At 43.3% G+C, this 18799-nt stretch overlaps 2 protein-coding genes across 6 annotated transcripts; one reads left to right on the top strand and one right to left on the bottom strand.

Annotated features, from left to right (window-relative positions):
• Positions 1 to 5092: 5092 nt before the first annotated feature.
• On the bottom strand, positions 5093 to 8758 carry PPP1R3D (protein phosphatase 1 regulatory subunit 3D). The gene has a single exon (XM_030533341.1). The coding sequence runs from the start codon at positions 7807 to 7809 to the stop codon at positions 6886 to 6888; it is 924 nt and encodes a 307-aa protein (XP_030389201.1). The 5' UTR covers positions 7810 to 8758; the 3' UTR covers positions 5093 to 6885.
• A 271-nt stretch (positions 8759 to 9029) lies between these two features.
• Positions 9030 to 18489, top strand: FAM217B (family with sequence similarity 217 member B). 5 transcript variants are annotated; one of them, XM_030533347.1, is made up of 5 exons: positions 9030 to 9041; positions 13834 to 13936; positions 15191 to 15302; positions 15408 to 15493; positions 16423 to 18489. In XM_030533347.1, exons 2-5 carry the CDS (start codon positions 13842 to 13844, stop codon positions 17627 to 17629), a joined length of 1500 nt encoding a protein of 499 aa, XP_030389207.1. In that variant the 5' UTR covers positions 9030 to 9041; positions 13834 to 13841; the 3' UTR covers positions 17630 to 18489. The 5 variants fall into 5 exon arrangements, with proteins under 5 accessions (XP_030389207.1, XP_030389205.1, XP_030389204.1 ...); XM_030533345.1 differs by lacking the exon at positions 9030 to 9041 and adding an exon at positions 9685 to 9891; XM_030533344.1 differs by lacking the exon at positions 9030 to 9041 and adding an exon at positions 9685 to 10321.
• Positions 18490 to 18799: the final 310 nt, after the last annotated feature.

The following is an 18799-nucleotide window of genomic DNA, read 5'->3' as shown; positions in this document are numbered from 1 at the left end:
ATATATCAAAGTAAAGCAAGACTGCTCTCAGTTTTACTTCATGCTGGGCCAACTCAACCCACATAGTCAGCAATGTTATACAGATAATTTAATAAGAGTTACTTTTAGCTTTTATTTATCCAGCAGAGCAAGCTAGGCAAATAGGCAAAATTTGACTTGCATATTAGTGGGCAAATACTGAGGTTTTGCCTGTGTAAATTCCTTCAATGCTGAGGAAGGGAGGAGACATAAAACTACCGTATGTTGAAAGTCTATACAACTGAGTTCTACCCTCTTCTCCAGACATTGCAATATATATGACATAACCTTTAAACTGAGAGCCTCAACCTTGCATAATCTGGCAGCATTATTACTGTGCACTGCCTGCACTCACACTTAAAGTTTTTTTTAAACATTTGCCAACACTTAGAATTTCTACCAGTGGAAGCCAGCAGTGTATTTCTACCATAAACCAATGGAAAACATTCAGGTTTAGTAGCATCCATGATAAACTGGTTTTTAGTTCAATATTCAAAAAAGAAAGATTTCTAGTGATTCACCCATAGGCAATTCAGTGCTTCTTACAAATGGAAGAAAGGCAGTTATGATCAGAAAAAATGACTATGTAAAAGTGGCACTTTCTTGCTCAATATAAGTGCTTCCTGCGTGTATTCCATTTCATCTGCTTTTCTGACAAAAAATAAAGGCCCAGTTGAATAGTTCTTACACGAGTAGTCCCAATTACTTTAATGAGATACTCAAGTGAGAAAGTGTTTTGCATCGTAAGAGGTACGCATTTGGACAGAAAGGGAGCAGATGTAATCTGGAGCCACTGAGAAACAATCTGTTTTAGGATTAGATTGTGCTCAGCCTTATTTGGATACGCCCAGAGCCTTCCACTCTTCCTGGCATCCCTGCACAAGGGCTATATACAATCCGTCCTTATACTGGCAGAGCACAAGTGCTGCCACAGATTGTGTTAATACTCCACTCCTCGGACCTGTATCTGGAGGACAGGGAAGGTGAGTGGGTAGCATGCCACACCCTTTCAAAGTGCATACATTTGCAATCCCAGGAGCACTGTGCTTGCCTCTCAGATCCTGGCAGTGTGCCTTAAAGACATAATTTATATCTAAACTTGGAACCTCACAGTGGCATTTTTGCAGAATCATTTTTCCAAGTATTACTGCATTTCATTTTCTTCTAATACTGTACAGGACCTTTAAGGCTATAATAAAGACGAATATAGAAATTACGATTAAGGCTACGATTCTGTCATGGAGCTCACAGATTCTGCAACTTTCTAGGACCTCCATGACTTCTTCTGGGGCACAGCTGGAGCAGCTGCCACCGGAACAGTTGCCCTTTGGCCAGCCCCGAGGTCGCTGGAACAGCTGATCGGTGGACAGCCTCTAGACTCTGGAACAACAGCAGGGGTTCGGTCATCCCCCCTTGGGCCGGAGCAGCAGCAGCCAGCCCCTGCCTAAAGAGCAGCTGCAAGCCCCGGTAGCGATCTGTTTCCCCCGCTTCCCTCCACAGGGTACTTTCAGTAAAAGTCAGGGACAGGTTGTGGGCTTCCATGAATTTTTGTTTACTAAAAATACAAATGACAAAATCTTAACCTTAATTATGTTTTTTACAACAGGAAGCTTGGTAGTTTAACTCAGCATCCTTGTAATTGGAAATAATTTACATACACAATTTGTAGAAAACATTGCTAGTAGCTTGAAGTCATTTATAATAAAGATCTACACTCAGGGCTGGCCTGACTTTCAGAAGTGATGAGTAATTACAACTCCAGCTGAATTCAGTGGGAGGACAGATGCTTGACACCTCTGATAGTCAGACAGACCCCTCACTGAATAAAGTGCATATTGTACTGAATAATACAGTACATTAGCAGAAACATTAAGTCATATTACTCGTCTTAGATTTTTGTTTGTTTTAGTTTAAAAGAACAAAAGGCACATAAGCAGAGACTTCAGTAATAGCATTTGCCAAAGCAAACTGAGAAGCAAATTCAAATTACAGTATGAAATGCAATACAGGCGGCAAATTTTGGTGAATGATTGTTTTCAAAGAAATCCCTCTCTCTTCCCTACCAAAACAATTTGTAAGCATTCAATATAGGAATTTTAACTACCTTGTAAGCTCTCCTAAATACCACAATGTTAAACTCCATGAGGCTAACACTGATTTGAGAAGTGTGAATTCTGTTTTGAAATTCAGATTGATTTTACAGCTATGTACATAGAATTGTAGGTTGGAACACTCAAACATTTTGCAATTCAAAATATAAAGAACAATACAGTCAAATACATAGGTCCAATTTAATTTGCAGTCAGTGGGTTCTATCCTGCAAAGTGATAAACACAGTCAACTCCCATTAGCTTAAACTGGAGTTGAGTTTTCTCAGCACTTTGCAAAAGGTGCTCAACAACTTACAGGAGTGGTTTCCCTGACTTTAGGCTATGATTTTCAAAGGAACCTGGGTACCTGATTCCTTTACACTTCTTGGAAAATCCTAGTTTTAGTTGTTAAATTGTTTATTGTGAGGACTGCCTCGCTAATTCTAAATTATTTGACCAGTTTTAGCCTATCATGATGATTATGTTACCACTGTATATCAAGGTATAAGACACGTTATATGAAAATAAAGAATCCAGAAAGTGTACACCTGTTTATATAACAATATAGTTTCTGGGTTTGTGTCAAAAACAAAAGCTGTTAGCCAAGCTTGAATTGTTTGTTGTTATTACACGACATCTACAATGGAAATACTGACTTATGTACAGCTAACTGTATATTATTAATAATGGATGACTATTTTTACAAAATTCCTTAAACTTTTCTAGTTTTTTTCAGCTGCTATGCAAACCCGGGAGCTTTTCCCCTTTCAGTTTTACATTTTAGCCTACCAGTCTAGGCTTTGAATAGCTCTTACTAGCAGCTATATAGGCTTTTAACTTTCAGTTCTTGTAAAAATAGGTTTGAGACTAAGCTTAGATATAATTTATTTTCCCCGAGGGTTTCTCATGTTCCATCTCTAGCTTTATTTTTATTTTTTAAACCAGCTGGACACATACTAGGCCCAACAATGTTTCAGTTCTTGACTCTGCACAGGTTAACGGGCATACTTGGAGGCTCAGTCTTGTCAAATCTGAAATTTGGCCAGAAGATTGAGGCAAATCCCCACTTTTACCAGCCACCAGGAATCTCTAATGTCTACAAAGAGCAGCCAGGACTTCAGTTTTGAAGGCTGTATTCAAAAGCCCCATAGACATTAAACTATGCAGTACTTAATAAAACTGCCTCCAGCGGATTCAGGGGGAGTGGAACAAAGTGGTGGAGCTGCGGCGCTTATATTCACTCGGTGGCGGTCCGGGTCTTTGGCGGCATTTCGGTGGCGGGGGGCCCTTCAGTTGCTCTGCGGCTTCAGACCAAAGACCCAGACCGCTGCCGGGCCAGGGCTCATGGGGCCCCTGTAGGGCCCGGGGCAAATTGCCCCACTAGTCCCCGGCCCCCTGCCTCTGGGCGGCCCTGGTTCCAGGTGGTTCAGAGCTTTCAACCCTTTAGCTTAAGCTTGTAGGCCATTCCTTGTAGCATGACAGCCCACTGCATTACTATAGTACCAGCCCTGGCAATTTTTAAAAAATAGAAAATGAAAGATAGAAGCTGGTGCAGTTCAAAAGATACTGAGCAGTGTGGATGTCTGATTGATTTTAAAAGTTTTGCATACTTTGCCATTGCAGAGCTAGGAAAATCAAAATGAGCAAAAAAGAGTTTAGGTTAATTTTGAAAGCCCCTTGGCCTGTTAACACCCTGTCAAATAGATAACAGTAACTGTGTGCAAACTTTTAGCATTTTCAGCTGTTAGCTGTCAGCTGAGAAACTGTTGATTTTAAAAAAACAACATATATTAGGACAGCAGATTCCTAGGGATTCTCAGTTACAACAAGTTCCTTTCTACACAGGTGTAGCAATGCAAAGGGGGCTTAAAGAGAGTAGAAAATCCCTCCTTCCTATAGGGCCTACTCGGTCAATGAAGAGTTGTCATAACAGCTCTACTCTGGCCCTCCTCCCAGACCTAGTAGAGGGTAGTGCTGGGTGAGCAGCCATAATGCACCATAGCTGTTCTCAGGTTTTCAGGACCCACAAGAGCAGGGCCCCAGCAATACCGAAAATACAGGTAGTTCAAAAGTGGCCTAAAGGCACATTTGCCATCTTATCTCATTTCTGCTATGGAGTAACTGAGAATCAGACACCTTAAGGTTACACTACCATATTATAAATTGTGGGGAAACATTTCATTAAAGAAATATGCTTTAACATGTTTCCCCAACTGATCAGAATATAATTTCATGGAAGAAAAAATGTCCATTAGGTCTGACCTGTGTAATAATACTAGATATTTGATGGTTTCAAGCTTCTCAGCCAATTACATATATTACTTTAATAATGAGTCATATTGAAATGATATACGTTCTGTATGTGTTCTTATTATAGATTATAACACAGTTATTATAGAGAGCACCTTCTATACATGGATATCAAAACCATTATAAAAAGTGAGTATTATTCCCACTTTACATAAGACAAACAGATCATGGAGAGGTTGAATGACTTGTCCAAAGTCATACAGAAAACAGTAGAATGGTGGGGAACAGAACCTGGATTTTCAGATTGCCACTCTCTGGTCTTTCCACCAGCCAAATCTGCCTTTTAATGGTATTAATTGGGATAGTTCCCCCACAGGATTTTTATATTTTAAGACGTATTGATTATTTGGCAACCAGCAGAGGAGAGTGGGAAATATCCCTTGTCAATTTCAGCTGGTGATTGACAACTGAAACTTGAAAATGAGGAATTCCAAGAGTTACCTAGAGACTTTAGGTACCAGACGGTACATTTAAAAGAGCGGTTTTTAAGCTCTTTGGCCTCTAAAACCTATTGTCCACTTTGTTAAAATCAATGTTAGGACAGGATGTTAAAAATGCTTAAATAAAAAAACAAAGCTGATTAAGGTTAGAATGACATCTCCAGTCCAATTATTTTATGTATGCACTTTTAAAAAAGTAATTGTTCCTTATTTCTTTAATGAACTTTTTTTAAAAAAAAAGCATTAACATTTTAAGTTGCACAGTAGTTGGATACCAATCACTTCTTAGGTGTTTAATGACATAAGGCTGTGCTGGATAACACAGGTGTGTGCATATTTGTATCAGTATGCACCTGGCTGTGTGTGTTGCTTATGGTCTTAATTTTCAGAAGTGATTAGTGATTTTGGTGCTTCAATTTTTCATATCCAACTTGAGACACCTTAAAGGGGCCCTGATTTTCAGAAAGTGCTGATCACCTGCCTTCTGAAAAATCAGTCCCCTTTAAGGTGCCTTTAGCTGAGCACTCCAAATTCAGGCACCCAAGATCACAAATCATTTTTTAATATTTAGGCTGTATTAACAACGTATCTATCTATCTGAGAAGTTTTTCACACATTTTCATAACTGCAGATGTCATCTCCTATTTTCCAAACTGAAGCTTGCATATATTGCAAAAAATGTATAGGCTCAAATCCTCACCAACAAATAGGCAAAGCAATAAGCTGAGTACTGAGGCCATTCTCTCCAAGTGGTTGCTGTGTTCCCACTGCCATAGAGGGGAGACTTTTGCCTATGGATCCAAGCAGACATGGATTTACCAGCCATGCCACTGACCTCCCTGAAGACCCCACTTTTTGCTAGAGAGGAGGGAGCCCATAACTTCTTGTTCCACTGGTCAAAAAAGATCAGAACTACCTAATTTTAGGACTCAAAATACTATGGTAATAGTTAGGGTATTGGAAGGGAGGGCTAGGAATCGCAACTCCTGGGCTCTGTTCCATGTTTCTGTAACTGATTCAGTGTGTGGCCCTGGTACTCAACCTCTGGTGTCTGTTTCCATTTGTAAATAGGCACAATTACCTGTCTCACATGGGGGCAGTAAGGCTTCTTTCATTAACATTTGTATTGGGCTTTGAGATCCTCAGGTGGAAGATGCAATTAAAAGTGCAAAAACTGCACTGGTTTTGTTTAGTGAAAATAGTTATGCAAGAAAAGAACAAGTTTGTATTTTAAAACTTTATCCAAAGAACTGCTTGAATCTCCCCTTGAAAATATCAGGCCTTCCCCAAGGATGCCAGCCTTATGGCTTAAGAAACACATCTTAGCAAGAATCATTCTGACTGTATCAATGGCAAGCACTGGAGATTAAAAATAATAAGAGAAAGAAAAAGAATCAGGTTAAAACCTTATTTATGGGGACCCTGTCAGATAGTTTCAGATCAATAGTTAGATTTTGTTAAATAATAATAAAACCAAATATCAATAGAAATATTTTTATGTGTTTAAATAGGAATACAAATAATTTGGATATAAACATTGCCCTGCAGTGTTTTCAGCACTGGAATTATGCCCAAGAACCAAGGTAATACTACAAACAAAACTGTAACAAAAAAGTAAAGCTAACCTATTTTCCAGTTAGTTAAGTGTATAAAATTAAACAGTATAAAATGGTGACAAAAAAGTTGGAATTTTAAATTTTTGTTTACGTAAAGTATTATTAGTAACACAATTTTCCTTTTGATATATTTAGCCTGACAGTGTCCCTTTGAGCCAGTTCTGCCCTGATTCCTGTCTATGAAATCTCTTTGAATCCCATGAAGTCTCCGGGGATGTAAATCCATGCAGATTTTGGTCCTTTATCCTTTCTGAAGCTCTTACAAAAAAGTTTTGTACAGATCACTTGTTACTCTCATTTTGAAACAGCTTTGCCTCTTGAAGGATTTCTGTGCTGCTAGAGAAGCAGAGAGGAACACCAAGGAAGAGAAGGTCACGGCAGCCATTTCATATTCGTATATCTCCTTCTTGCTCAGATGAAGTGGATCCAGCTCGCCTCACATTCCCTCGGCATCTTGAGAAGGTGACTCCTGCAGGTGAAGCTGTAGTTCTGACCTTGGTTGTTATCCCAGTACTCCTGCCCATTGACACGATATCTCACTGCAAATTGGACTACAGAGCACAGCTGGAGGAGGAAAGGAGGCATGGGAAGAAAGAAAGTGAAGACATCAGCTTGGCCCTTCCCATCCACCTCCGGATTGCTGCTGTGCCAATGAGCACACACTTCATGCACGCTCTTCCACTGGTTGAAGGTGTAACGCACAGACACCTGCTTCTCAAAGGCCAAATTGAGAACTTGGATAGTGCCACTGAGCCCCAGGTCTGAGCTGGTCACACATTCTAGACACACCAGCTGCTGATGAAGGCGCGTGGAGAAGTCCACACAGTCCACAGGCTGCTGGAAGTTAGGCACCAAGCACTGCATGGTGATCTCCATATCCAGCTGGCTGCAGCAAAGGTCCGAGTTGATGGAAAGCCTGGAGAGGACATGCAAGGGGATGGATGGGTCCTCCCCAACCTGAAAGACTTTCACTTCAGCCAGCTCCAAGCCCAATGCATCAGCAAATCTCACACGGTTTATGCGGCTTCTCTTGCACCCAGGAACATGGCATTGTGCTGCTGTATTCTTCAGCCTCTCAGGGGAAGTGGGCAAAGACCTGGCTCGTCGGCGAATGATAGGCTGCAGGTGTGGGTCACAGCTGATAGTAGTGCTGCTCTGAAGATGACTTGGATGTGGCTCCCTCTTGGGTGGGGTGCTCAGACTGGCGCTGCTGCCACGCAGTGGCTGGTGCTCCTGCTGCCACCGTCCTGGACCCAATGCTTCTTCAGCCCTTAGCATGTTCTGATACAGATCAGAGAGGTAACTAGGGCTCCTCCGAGGGACACGTACCTCCATTATTTCCTGAAGGCAAGGTGACAAAGTTGGTGCTGCAGCTACTGAAAACTGTCTCTTTTGTGACAGGGAGGGGGCTCCGGGATGACAGCAGTCACAGAGGCTGTGACTGAGTATTTGAGGTTATTGCGCTGGATGGTGTAACTAGCGTTGGCTGAAGTGGTACAGGCTGTTGCAACGGATGACAGGAATCTGGAAGCTATTGCGCTAGCTTGAAGAGAATTTGAAGCTAATGCACTGGATGGAAGGATACACGTCTCACAGGGTAGAGAATTCAAGGCTAAAAGGCTATTACGCTGAATGGTGGAGCACGAGCACTCGAAGCTGTTGCACAGGCTTAGGTGGGATCAAGGCTGTCACACTGGATGAAGGTGGACTTGAGGCTGTCACAAAAGCTGGAGACAGCTGTGCTGGATCCTGGCGGATTCAAGGCTGCTGCACCTGTTGAAGGCAGACTGCAAGCTGCTGTGGTGGGTACTATGCGGTTCCAGGTTGTTGCATAGACTCAAGAGGGACTGGAGGCTGTTATGATGGCTCCAAGACGCTTGCCCTGACTGGAGCAGGGGTCGAAGCGGTCCCACTTGATGCTGGATGATTCAAGCCTCCTGCACAGGTTGGAAGGGTCTTGGAGGTCACTGGGCTGCAGAACGGAGGCTGTTGCACAGGCTGGAGGAGGTTGGAGGCTGTCAGGATGACGCGTGGAGGAATCGCTGCAGTGTCACTGGCTGGAGAAGCAGGAATCCAGGTCTGGGGTGGGGGGAAGAGGCGGCGCTGCAGCCCACCTGTAACCCCGCCCCTCACACTACTCTCCTACGGCGCCCGTCCGCTGCAGGGCGGGAGCCAGACTCAGCCCCACCGCAGGCCGAGCGCTGCAAGCCGCGCAGCCAAATCCCAGGGCGCTCCGGGTTCCAGCCGCTCTGCGCGTCAGCGGGCAGATTGGTTTGCAAAATGGGCACGCAGGCCACGCCCCCTCCGACGCTCTAGTGCAACGCCCCCTCTGTCCCAGAATGGTAGCGCCTCCTCCCAGGCACCTTCCCTCAGCGACAAATCGTACGGTCCGCCCCCCCCCCTCCCCTAAGCGCATGCGCATTAGCGGAAACGACGCCGCTGTCGCGTGGGCGGCCCCCTCGGTTTGCCCGTAGGGGCTGGCGGGATCTGCTGGCAAGAGCAGGAAGGAGCTGGGGGGACGCGGGACAAAGGGGGAGAGAGGGAGGCAAAAAGGCGGGAGAAGACTTGTACGCAGTGCGTCAGTGGATTGTTTGTGTGGGGTTTATAATGGTGCCACAGGAGCCGGGGGAAGCTCCCCCCCCTCGGGTTTCCCCTCCCCCCGCCTGGGCGTGGGCAGGCGGGCCGGGCTCTGTCCCAGGGTCTGTCCCGCCCCAGCGCGGCTCTGGCTCTGCGGGGGTTCTGCTGCCCGGCTCCTGGGGGCCCCGCTCACTTCCCTGCTCTCGGCCCCGGCGCGGGAGTCTTGGCCGGGCTGCTTGTGCTTCCCCTAGCGGGCTGGAGCCGGGCCTGGCCGGGCCGCGCTGCCAGGGCAGTGCGAGGGGCTGCCCGCTGTAGGGGTTTGCTGCGTGTGCTGAGAGCAGCCCTCACCTCCCAGCGGGGCTGGTGCGGGTGGCCCGGGGTGGGGGACAGTCCCTGGTGGCACCTTAGCTGGCTGGGTGGGGGGGAGAAACAGGGAGGGTGAGCTGGGTGTGTTTTTCGCAGGGCAGCGCTTTTGCTTTGCAAACGCTCTGGCTCCCCCTTCCCTTCAGAAAGCAGCCGGCTTAAATTGCAGCAAGGGCGGTTTAGGTTGGACATTAGGAAAAACCTTCAGAACTGTCAGGTGGTTAAACACTGGAATAAATTGCCTAGGGAGGTTGTGGAATCTCCATCATTAGAGGTTTTTAAGAGAAAGTTGGACAAACACCTGTCAGGGATGATCTAATATTTAGTCCTACCTTGACTGGACTAGGCCACCTCTCAAGGTCCCTCCCAGTTCTATGATTTCCCCTCCCTGGGCAAAGGCAGCTACTGGAGGGTATGGGGGGTGTGTGTGAGAGGGAGCAGCTGCCGTCTGGACAAAGATGCTGGACTAGGAAGATGGTAGGTAGGAAGCCAAAGGGGCTGTGATTGTGACAGAGTGCTCACGGGGCTCCTGTTCTGTCTGCGGCCAGATAAGCAGAGTGAGCTGCATGAGGAAACAGCTGCTTTGTGTGGAGAGTAGGGACATTTCTGCAAGTGCATGTCACACTTGTTACAGTACAAATCAGAGCATGCTGCCTTGTGTGTGGCTTGCATGTGGCATGGTGATTACTTGCTCTCAGTTTTCCCCGTAAGAGTTCATCTTGACTGTTTTTTATTCTTTTAGGATCATTCTTGTGTCATTTCTTCATAATTGAAAAGACTACTTCACTGTCAGCATGATTGTCTGTCAGAAACCAACATATATGCATGGACATCACTGATTCTGGCTGTTGTTTGCCATGGTTTTTGTGTACAGCTGTGTTTTTGAATGCTGGCCTCTGGCTTAGGGGTGAGCACATGGGTCGCCACGGGGTCAATGGTAATCTTATACCCTCTTCATGGGCATAGCAACACCTGGGGAAAGAAGTCTATGCAGCTCAGAAAATGGTCCTTTCTTCCAGCCCTTATTGGGGAAAGCTGTGGTAACACAACACTGATATTCTTAATTTATCTCCTTTGTCTGCTGCTACCACTTTCCCACCCTTTCATCTCCAACCAAGCTATGGCAATCATACTGTATACAGAAACAGCGTAACAGAGGTGATTTCCTTTTGAGGAGACAGATGAGAGAATATGCTGTTGGTAATCATGACCAAAGTCCTGTTGCCAGTTCAAAACTGCATGACATCTTGGTGCATATAACTGTGCTACTTGCCATGAGTCTAGGTGGCATTAGTTTGTCACCACATGCCAGCTTCAGTTACACTGTGATAACACAACTGAAAAGCCTCACAGTGGTACCATTGCAGCGAATGACATGTTATGTGCCTGTATAAATTACCACAAAACTTCTCTCCCATGGGGGGCGGGGGGTTAATTTGGAAAGGAGAATACCAGAATAAAGGAGCAAGTGGTATGTATTTTGCCCTCAATCTGAGTCTCTGCCCCTATAAGGTGAGAACCTGCTTGACAGAAGCCTCAGTGGAGTAAGTTGAGGCATGAGGAAAAAATCATAGGCCTGTGTGGGAGGGGTCAAATCTCTAACAGCTAGAAGGTTAAATGCACACTGGGACTCAAGAGAGGTGTGTGGGGAGGGAGCTGAATGCTAAACTGTCACATCTGCAGACTTAGAAGCCTTTATACCAGTGATTCTCAACTTTTGTACTGGCAACCCCTTTCACACAGCAAGCCTCTGAGTATGACCCCCCCCTTATAAATGAAAAACATTTTTTTATACATTTAACACCATTATAAATGCTGGAGGCAAAACTGGGTTTGGGGTGGAGGTTGACAGCTCACAAACCCCCATGTAATCACCTCGCGACCCCCTGAGGAGTCCTGACCCCCAGTTTGAGGATTCCTACTTTATACTATTCCATAGTTTGTCAGCCTTCTAAAATAAATTAGGGCTGTCAAGCAATTAAAAAGATTAATCATGCGGACACTAGGAAGGTTAAACTTGAAATTAGACGAAAGTTTCTAACCATTAGAGGAGTGAAGTTCTGGAACAGCCTTCCAAGGGGAGTAGTGGGGGCAAAAGACATATCTGGTTTTAAGACTAAGCTTGATAAGTTTATGGAAGGGATGGTATGATGGGATAGTTTAATTTTGGCAATTGATCTTTGATTATCAGCAGATAAGTATGCCCAGTGGTTGGTGAGGGGATATTAGATGGGTTGGGATCTGAGTTACTGCAGAGAATTCTTTCCTGAGTGCTGGCTGGTCAGTCTTGCCCACATGCTCAGGGTTTAGCTGATCGTCATATTTGGGGTTGGGAAGGAATTTTCCTCCGGGGCAGATTGGCAGAGGCCCTGGAGGTTTTTCGCCTTCCTCTGCAGCATGAGGCATGGGTCACTTGCTGGTGGATTCTCTGCAGCTTGAGGTCTTCAAACCACAATTTGAAGACTTCAGTAACTCAGGCATAGGTTAGGGGTTTGTTATATAAGTGGATGGGTAGGGTTCTGTGGCCTGCTTTGTGCAGGAGGTCAGACTAGATGATCATATTGGTCCCTTCTGACCCTAAAGTCTATGAGTCTATGATTAAAAATAATTGAATATCACTTAAATATGTTTTGATGTTTTCTACATTTTCAAATGTATTGATTTCAATTACACCACAATACACAGTGTACAGTGCTCACTTTATTTTTTATTACAAATATTTGCACTGGAAAACAAAATATTTTTCAATTCACCTAATACAAGTACTGTAGTGCAAGTCCACTCAGTCCTACTTGTTGTTCAGCCAATCGCTCAGACAAACAAATTTGTTTACATTTGCAGGAGATAATGCTGCCCACTTCTTGTTACCTGAAAATGAGAACAGGTGTTCCTTCCCAACAGAATGCTCATCATTATATCTTTATAGAGTAGCATTTAAAATATTATTCCCCACTGGAGTACAATTAGAATTGAGACATTCCAAGTAAAATGTAATGTTTACTAAAAGTAACAAAAAAAGTCATCAGCTTTTAAAGCAAAGAAGTGATGCAAAATTCTCTGAAGGGAGAGTGATGCAAAATTTGCTCCCTTGGAGGAGGCAGGGGGACAAGACCGAGAATAGACTGAGGGTGCAAATTCTGAGATGTTTTGCTTAATCAGAAATCACATCCCCTGCCAGGGCAGAAGACAAGTGGTTGAAGCAATTGCGGAAGGATGGCAGAGAAACATATCAGAAATCTCATCCCCACGTGTCCTCTCTCCTGGTCCAAGGGATGAGATTTCTGATGAAGAGCGAAATGTTTAAGAAACTGCATTTTGCTACATCAGAACCGAGGACATGTGAGGGGATGGGATTTTGGAACTGGTTATCTGTCACCTTCTGGAAATTACATCACCTCCCTCTCTTTATCACTGGTCCAGAGAATGCAGTTTCAAGGGGATAAGAGAGAGCAGCCGATAGACTGCTCTAGTCCAGGCATTTTCGATATACAATTCAGATTTAGGATTGCAGTTTTGGAAGGAGAAGCAAAAATGAAATGGATGTAGTGTTAAAATTTGCCAGTGTTTACAAATATATGCAAGGTCTATGCATATTTTTTTTGTTGACAAAAGGGCAGCTCAAAGGGAAAGCGCAGGTGCCTGATCACCTGTTCTTGTTATAAAAGCAGAGATACCCACACCCATTGGCAAATGCGACTCAGCTCCACCCAATACTTCTGTGCAAGAGGAAGTTAAATCACAATGGAGAGTACGAAGGGTCGCTGTTCCAGTGCTGCTGTGCATTTAAATACAGCCCTCTGCTTTTACAAGTGAGCGTGCAGAGCCCTGTTTGTCAACAAATTCCCAGGGGTACTCATGCTTTGGGACGGTACTGGCACAGCCTCCCCTAATCCAGGGTCTGCTTGGCAGGAGTGACTAGCAGCCTGTGCCTGATAAATATTGCAGCAGCAGCCGCCGCCGAGCTTCCTGTAGAAAAGTATGCGTAGCACCCTGCCATCCTTGACCCACAATGCTTTGCACTTCTAATGGTCAACCTATTCCTCAGGGAGGAAGAGGAAGGGGGCGGGGGCGGGGGCCCTGTGCTGCTCTCTGTTCAATAGCCCTGGGAATGGCAGCTCAGCAAAGATCAGCAATAAGCAGATGAACAATGCAGCTGCTTCTTCAGCAAGCTTTGTGGGAGGGAAATATTGTTTTCCAGCACAGCTGGCTAGCTGAGTATTTTTATCCTACTGTTATAAAGATTAAATCACGTGTTTTCTGGGGGGAGTGCATGGTGTTTGTTTACTGCATCCAGAGGATGTGGTGATATATGTATCCACTCCACTCTGTCTTGTACGCAGAAAAGGTTGGAGTCCTTTGTTTAAGATTGTGAAAAACGATGTAAAAGAAAAAGTGTAACTTGCAAGTACTCTTTAAAAGGAATAATAATGGGACCAGGCATTCAAGATTATCCCTTACTACTGCAACGAGGGACACTGAAAAAGGACAGCCAAATCCATGAAACCCACAAAGGAATGGTAATGTAAGGAAATTGTTTTCTCTCTCTTTGCTAGGGAAATACGTAATTATTGCAGATTAGTATCTAACTGATTGTGTGATTCAGTGGGTGAGCCAGGGTCATTTATTTCATTTTCATTTATCTATTTGTTTATTCAGAACGAAACAGATAATCAGATAGTTCATGCGCAGGTCACAAAGTTAGAGGTGATTGTTTCCATGCTGGAGGGTCTGGGACTTGCTTTCATTATTTTATAATCCATGAAAGGGGCAACACATCATTTTTCCAAACAAAACACGTTACTGACTCCCAACTAAAAATGAATACTATGTATTGACAGAAGTGAATTTTACTGCAATCCATCTGAAAGCAGACGTGGAGGTAAAATATGGTGGTTGTTTTGAAGTGACATTTTCAAGCATTCTTTTAAAAAAAAAGATATAGTGCTCATGTGCAGTGCAAATACAACTTTTCTTATTCTTAGAGAATGCATTATTTTAAATGTTAAAATATTTTGTTTTTTTTCTATTGTGCCCCCAGAGAGAGTCTGGATTATTTAAGGAAATACTCTCTGGATTATAATGTCAAATTGTCCAGGTCAGTAATGCATATCATTCAGTTTGAATGTGTGTGGGATTTTTTGCTCCTGCTTTAAGCACCACCCTGTAATCACACACAACTGAATTTTACTTTGTGCCACTGTTGTTAAATAGCTTCTATTAATATTGTAACAGACTGCACATTCTGAGCCAAATTCTGCTTACATTCTCATGAGTAATCCCTTGAGCATCACTGGCACTATGCACATAAAAAAGGCAAGCAAGATTTGGCTTGCTATATTCTTAATACTGCATATTATTATAATTACTTTAGTTGTATTGTGGAACCACCTAGTCCGAGTCATGAACCAGTTCCTCGTTGTATTATGCACTGTGCAAAACAATAGCAATATGGTTAATTACTGATGTTTGTAAATTGCTTTGAGATCCTTGGATAGAAGGTGCTATAAAAGTGTGAAGTATCACTGTTGAATTATCTATTTGTGAGTTAAGCACTTATGTGGCATGTAAATTAAAAGGGACCACCAAATATGCATGAAAAAGTTTTAGTGAAGCATAAATGAGAAATCCCTTAAATCTAAGGAACACTTCAGTGTAATTATGACCTTCTCTTTCTTGCCCCCTTTTTAAAATTCATGTACATTGAAAATCTGTACTGAAGCTGTGATTGTCAAGTATCTTGTTAATTAATTACAATATCTTGTTTGTTTATTGCTAGTTCCAGTGGTGGAAAGGGACATCCAAGTACCAAAGGACTAGAGAAACCACTTTCTCCTGTGAGACCTTCTCCCAGCAGCTTAAGCAAAAGTATTTTAAATACCACCAAAAAGGTAAATCAATTCAAATCCTTTGCATATATAAAAATGTGCTTATATTTTATGTCAGATTGTTCTTTATTACAGTTTTAGGTACACATATTTGCATCTATTTTCTAGACTTTCCATTGCACCCAGGATGACAGTCAACCAAGTTTTCTTTACAAGGAAAGAAACAGGCTAGATGAGGCTCATCAGCAAAACAGGTAAAGTGTTTTATATTGTCTTTTGATGTCCATAGATTTTTCAGAACTGCACATAAGTCTTCAGATGAAATACTGGCTTTGAAGTCAATAGAAGTTTTGCCTTTGACTTAATTGGGGCCATGATATCACCCTTCCTGTTCAGTTATCAGGAACACAGATTTAAGTTACCAGTATTGGAACCTTGCTATCCTGCCTCAAAGAGCTTTATAGTCAAAATCAGATTTGAATGAAACAGGAGACAGCAAGAAAAAAAAAAAGTCAGTTGTGTTTATAAAGATAACATTTCCCAACAGGAACCACACGCTTACCATTGTTATTTCCTGGTCTAAGTATAATTAAAAACTGATCTCTCCAGTTCACCTCATTGTACCCATGGGCAAACGGTGGCTAATGTCTATATTTACAGTTTAGGAGCTAAGAGCAGAAGTTTTCTGGTTTTTAACCATTTAACCCACAGAGGGCTAGCTCCTCAGCTGGTATAAATTGGCAACGCTCAGTTGAAGTCAAGGGAGCTACATCAGTTTACATGAGTTGGTGATAGGGCCCGCAAAACCTAGCTATTTTATTTGCTATTTTATTTCTGTCTCAGATCTCTTCTTGCAAGAGCCTCCCTTTTCCTGCAGATCCAAATTTGCTTCTATATACTCTACACTGTACATATAAACACATTGTAAGTGATGTCCATCAAAATAGTCAAACCATTAAATGGGACATTAGGCAAGGTTATTTCTGCAAGTTTAATATTAATGTCATCTCATTCATAGATTCTCAAGTCATACCAATTCTCTTATCTTTTATTTTCAGTCTTTGACTCATCTTGTGGACGCAACTGGGGCTCCAGAGGTTGTGGAATTAGCAAGCCCTGGGGTAGTTGGAGTTCCAAAAGGGGTTAAATGATCTAACTGTAAGTGCTCTTTCTTTTCATATAGAATGATGAGTGTTTGCACATCACTGTACAAAGTACGAGGGGCAAAGAAAGACCTCATGGAAAGAAGGCAAAGTGAATCTGGACTATGCAGAATCCCTTCCAATTTGAAGGGGAATTCACAAGGTGGCTCCAGTAAGGCAGAAGATGCACTGATGCAAAGATTTTATTCCAATCAAAAAGGAGAAACTCAAAGAAGTCTTGGAGAGCATGTGACTGAAGCTGTCCCTTGCACTTCTAAATATCCAAGGACCTCTGTAAATGAGATGTTTCTTGACTTTCAGTCAGTGAGAATTATTCAAGAGGATGCTGCTGAGGATAGTGCCAGTGACCTTTCTGACTCAGAAAAAATTCCTATTCCCCCTTCCCCCTGCACACTGCCGGAACTCAACCTCAGAGCTGAAGAAATTGACCCAGCATGTTTTGAACACCTCTTTGATGCAGGTTATAAAGAATCAATATATTATTATCCTGACTTCCTTCCACCTCCTTTCAACTCCTGGGACCTGCAGCAGCTGGCAGTGTTTGTTAACACAGAGTGTAAATCGGAATCTCGACCACAACCAGCAGGATTCATTGAGAAATATATCGATCGGCTTTTGCAGCTGGAGTGGCTGCAGGTGCAAACTATACAGAACGAGAAAGGAAAGACAGCCAAAGCTAGGCCTCAGACGGCTCCTAGTATCATTCGGACCCTAAAAAGCCCTGGCAAAGGCAAATCGTTGCATAGCCCTTCACCTAATAAGCAGTTAACTCCCAAAGAAGGTGTTATAAAGCTCCCCACCAGCCTTTCAGCTCACAGAAGAGATGTACACTGTGAAGAAAATAGCCAGTTAAATGCATATCCAAGTCACTCAAAAGTTGCTGAGGTTATGGGTGGCACGTCAGCCCCACAGAGACATGCCTGTGAAATGAGGAATGAGGTGAAAAAGAGATCAGTCATCAAGCTGCAACTTCTCAATATGCAGGCCTGTGCAAGCAGCTCTAAGATTCGGGATGTTGGTATTCAGGATATTGGTAATATTAGACCCCTCAAACAATCCCCCAAGTTCCATAGTTCAGCTGCCCCCACCCAGGGGCGAAAAACACAGGCATGTTCAAATCTGAAGAAGAATGGTAATGCTAATAATTATGTTCCTTCCAAGAAACCAACAGGGGACAAGAAGTTAAAAACAAATGGTGTGAAGCAAACATCATGTACATTTAAATAATGAAGAATAATTAATTAGTAAATTGGCAATGCATTGCTGACTGCTGGAGAGTGGAGGGACCATGGTTTTTCCTGGTCAGGAAATCTTGTAGAAAATTGTTCTTGCTGCAAATTTCTGCACATTTAAGTACATTGGACCTTAAACTAGCAGGGCCAACAGGGAATATTTTTCTCTGAAGACAAATGTCTTCCACTGGTCTTTACTCAAAGAGTAGACACTTGCTTATGTAAGAAGATTCTAGCGAATAAGGTTAGGAAAACATAAAATGTCTGATTTCTTCTCACACTGACACCCATGTAACTTCATTGATTTCAGTGGAGTTACTCCTGATTTACACTGCAGTGTGTGAGAGGAGAATCAAATCCATACACTCTCCATTGAGCAGAGACACACATGTGCCATATAGGGTGAGACAGATTTGCTTTTCTTTCTGATGGAGAAGAGTTTTGTTGATTTTATAAGAGAATGGAACTGGCCAGGCTCATCTATGCAAAGTTAAAGTCTGATTCTTGAGAGAAGAGCACAAAATCAGACTGGTTTGGGGAGCAGAGAATGTTTTGAAGTAATCTTCTGAATCAGAAGAGATTCTGTTAGTTAAGATCATACCGCTGCTACAGAATTGCCATCCGCTCATTTGGTGATAGGCCAAGGATATGGCCTGAATATTTTTATACAGCTGCCTTTGTTGTAGTCTTAGACTATTTTCCTTAAAGTCCACCTTGTAGGTTTTGCTGCTTTATGTCATACAGAAGGTGACCCTCTTAATGTTTTGAGCTATTGCCACTCAAGCAAGAGATCTTGGAGTCATCCTGCTTAGTTCTCTGAAAACATCTGCTCAGTGTGTAGTGGCAGCCAAAAAAGCGAATAGAATGTTAGGAACTGTTCAGAGAAGGACAGATAAGACAGAAAATATCATATAATGCCACTATATAAATCCATGGTACTCCCACACTTGGAATACTGCATGCAGTTCTGGTCACCTGTAACAGCGTGCACTCATCTCTCATGAGCACCCCCTTGGCCAAGTGCACACACTTTGATTATCCCTCCTCTGGGATAGAGCAGCACCCCAGGGCTCCCTCCCTGGAGACAATGGCTTTGCCCTCTTGGGGCTTCCTGGCTACGGCTCTCCATCTGGGTCACTATAGTTCAGTTCCCCCTCTGGGGTGC

The sequence above is a fragment of the Gopherus evgoodei genome, chromosome 14, assembly GCF_007399415.2.
Source record: "Gopherus evgoodei ecotype Sinaloan lineage chromosome 14, rGopEvg1_v1.p, whole genome shotgun sequence".
Taxonomy (NCBI): domain Eukaryota; kingdom Metazoa; phylum Chordata; order Testudines; family Testudinidae; genus Gopherus; species Gopherus evgoodei.
The sequence above is the reverse complement of the archived record's forward strand: the minus strand, read 5'-3'. Positions and strand labels throughout refer to the sequence as shown.